This window comes from Lactuca serriola, chromosome 1 (genome assembly GCF_051521515.1).
Source record: "Lactuca serriola cultivar US96UC23 chromosome 1, Lser_US96UC23_V15, whole genome shotgun sequence".
NCBI classification, from domain to species: Eukaryota; Viridiplantae; Streptophyta; class Magnoliopsida; order Asterales; family Asteraceae; genus Lactuca; species Lactuca serriola.
This window is the reverse complement of record NC_136408.1, coordinates 32,668,557-32,671,469: the sequence shown is the minus strand read 5'-3', so window position 1 is coordinate 32,671,469 and position 2,913 is coordinate 32,668,557. Positions and strand designations below refer to the sequence as shown.

The 2,913-nt window shown below is 34.0% G+C and overlaps 1 protein-coding gene across 1 annotated transcript; it reads right to left on the bottom strand.

Moving 5' to 3' along the window:
- Positions 1–1,214: 1,214 nt before the first annotated feature.
- Positions 1,215–2,339, bottom strand: LOC145081307 (protein DELETION OF SUV3 SUPPRESSOR 1(I)-like). Its single transcript, XM_079023234.1, has 3 exons — positions 2,215–2,339; positions 1,951–2,068; positions 1,215–1,521 (listed from the first exon to the last, which is right to left on the bottom strand). The coding sequence occupies exons 2-3, from the start codon at positions 2,045–2,047 to the stop codon at positions 1,391–1,393; spliced, it is 228 nt and encodes a 75-aa protein (XP_078879360.1). The 5' UTR covers positions 2,048–2,068; positions 2,215–2,339; the 3' UTR covers positions 1,215–1,390.
- Between the last annotated feature and the right edge of the window lie 574 nt (positions 2,340–2,913).

The following is a 2,913-nucleotide window of genomic DNA, read 5'->3' as shown; positions in this document are numbered from 1 at the left end:
ATCCTAGCAGATAGAACGGTACGTAAACGAGGCTTACCTAATTGGACAGAATATTATGTTCGATGGAAGGGACTACCCGATAGTGAGTTCAGTTGGGAACGAGAACAAGATCTGTGGCAATTCCGAAGCAAGATCGAGGAGTACATATCTAAGACTTGACGAGGTCGTCAAGAACTTAAGTGGGGGAGGGTGTCACGATCGAGATTCTAGACTCTTCCGGAGTACTCAAGAAAATGGGAGAACTCACAAGTATAGCACATTAGACCCTCGAACATCCTAGATTTCTCTAGGACATCAAAGAATGATTTAGAACATTTCATGAAGACTTGTAAATATATGTAACTTGGTAGAATATTCTAGATTAGTCAAGAATATAGGACTAATGTAGTAACATCTAGAAACTTCCCAAGAGGAGGAAGGACAAGTATAAATAGGGAGGAGCTCATTTGCTCCAAACCATTGGAAGTTCTCTTGTATTCTCTCGAGCTCTCTAATAGAAGTTCTCTTTCGTTTGTAGATCCTTCAAAACCCTTATTCTCTTGCTTACTTAGTCGTTTATACATCCAAAAGAAGTGTCGTAGCCTGACTTAGTCGAAGTTACACTAAGTGGCACACGGTGATTGTGTTGTCCCGTGACAGAATGCCCCATAACGAGAGTCATGCGGTGTTCTTCTTGTTAAGACGCCGTTGCGGCTCGTCCACATTGGCAGTAACGACGTTTTGAAGGCTCATACCGGATGCTCTAAAAGGTTTTCTAATTATCAAATATGTTTAAAATTGAAATAACTCTGAAGAGTATAAAAGAATAATATGTTTCTTTTAAAAATATTACATTTAACTTGCTATTGAATATTTTTTTTTATTAAAACTCCCATCGTATATTGAAATTAAACTTATAAAAAAATATATCATCTAACATGCTAGTTGATTAAGTTAATATTAGGGTGGACGGAATCCATGTTGTGCATCCCTTAGATAGTTTAGTGATTTTCTGATTTATGAAAGTTATTTATTTATTTTTTGGTAGGAAAACTAACAGAAATAGCAACCTATTTTTCTTTTTACTAATACCAATAGTTACTATATGTTTCCTCTTAATGTATCATATTCATCTATATTGGTAATGAGTAACCCAAAACTTGTAAAATGTGAATGTGGCATAGTTTTCATTTAATTTTTGCCATGTCATCCTCCTCGTTTATGTATTCAAAAGATTCATACAAATGGAAGTCATAAACATCCATCCGTTAACATCTATTGATCAACAAACATAGCCAAGATCAAACCACAAAAGTTCTAGAGCTGAACAATTTTATAGTTGAAGAGAAATGTAACAGGCAAACAAAGCCATTTTCAAGTCCTAAAACAAAGCTAGATATGTAGATTCAACTCACTTTTTGTCAGCATTGTTTTCAAGCTCTTTCTTGAGCTGGAGGGAGAAGTCATCGTTGACATCATCATCATCCCAATCATCTTCCCATTGTTGAGCAAGTTCTTTTCCTTCTTCCTTTCCATCCCACACTGCCCATCAACAACACCATAAGATTTAAAATTACAGGTAACATCTAACAACTAACAACAATTGGTGTAAAATTAGATGATGAACAACAACTTGTATTGCCAAAAACAACCTCCTCGGAAGTGGAAAAGATGGTTTGATGAGTTTATGAATAAATTTAGTTTTCATAAAAGCGAGTATAATGAATGTGTTTATTCAAGATTCAACGATAATGACTTTGTTGTGCTATTGCTACTGATAACCAACACTATGCAATAGCTAACAATTAGGCAAACGCAAGAAACAATCAATCAGCAGCTACGCAAGATATATGAGCTTTTCATCATGAGATTTGATGTTGTTCCAGTTACGGATTACTTATATAGCAAAGGAACAGAGAAATTGTACGGAGAATAGGAAAATTGTTGTCCAAGTTAGGGAAGATAAATTACCTCGATTGATATCAAACTCCTCAAATTCATCGTCATCTTCGAACAGATCAATCTTAGCTTCTTCAGTCACTACCTTAGGTTGTTCCGTTGTTGCCATTCTTGCCTCACTTACAAACACCTGCTTGTAATTGAAAGGAGACGATCAGATTTCAACAAAAAAAAAAAACCCAATATTCCCAACCCTAAGTCATGTTTTGCAAAATAAAGGGTGCATTCCACAAAATCATCTAAAAATTAGATAAATTCCTAAGAAATATCACTTACGAGTATTCACAAGAGATAAATCGGTTGAATCGGTGAAGACTCAATAAGAATGAGACTGTAACGGTGAAGCCTCCATTTATATATATGCGATAACCACATTTAGGCCGGGTCAGGTTAGATAAAAACGGGCTTAGGTCAACCCAACACAAAATCTCAAATTCTTAAATCTTGATGGACAAAATTTGGATCCAAGTCGAATGAGGATGTTGTTATATTATACTAGTATATAGTATTAAATAGAAATGGTCTGGAAATAGTAAAGTTTTTACCATTTTTACCATAAATTTTTAAATATTGGCATATTAATCTTAAGTTCTTAGAATTTTTTAATTTATAAAAAAGTTCAAGTTTGGTGTTCTTTATAAAAACAGTTTTTATGTTTAACATTTTTTCTATTTTCTAAACAAGGTCCAAATCTCTCAACATAAAAAAACGTTAAGCATAGAAACTCTTTTTATAAAAAAACACCAAACATAAACTTTTTTTACAAACAAGATCCAAATCTCCCAACATACAAAAATAGTTCGTATTTAATAGGGTAAATTACACTAATGGTCCCTAGTGCACATGCTAGAAAGCACCTTTAGTCCCTATTTTTAGAAATTAAATCGGACCGTCCCTGAGTTTCTTTTTTCTTGCGTGCTTGGTCCCTATTGACATGAAATGACTATTTTACCCTTAGTAATTTCTTTTTCATTT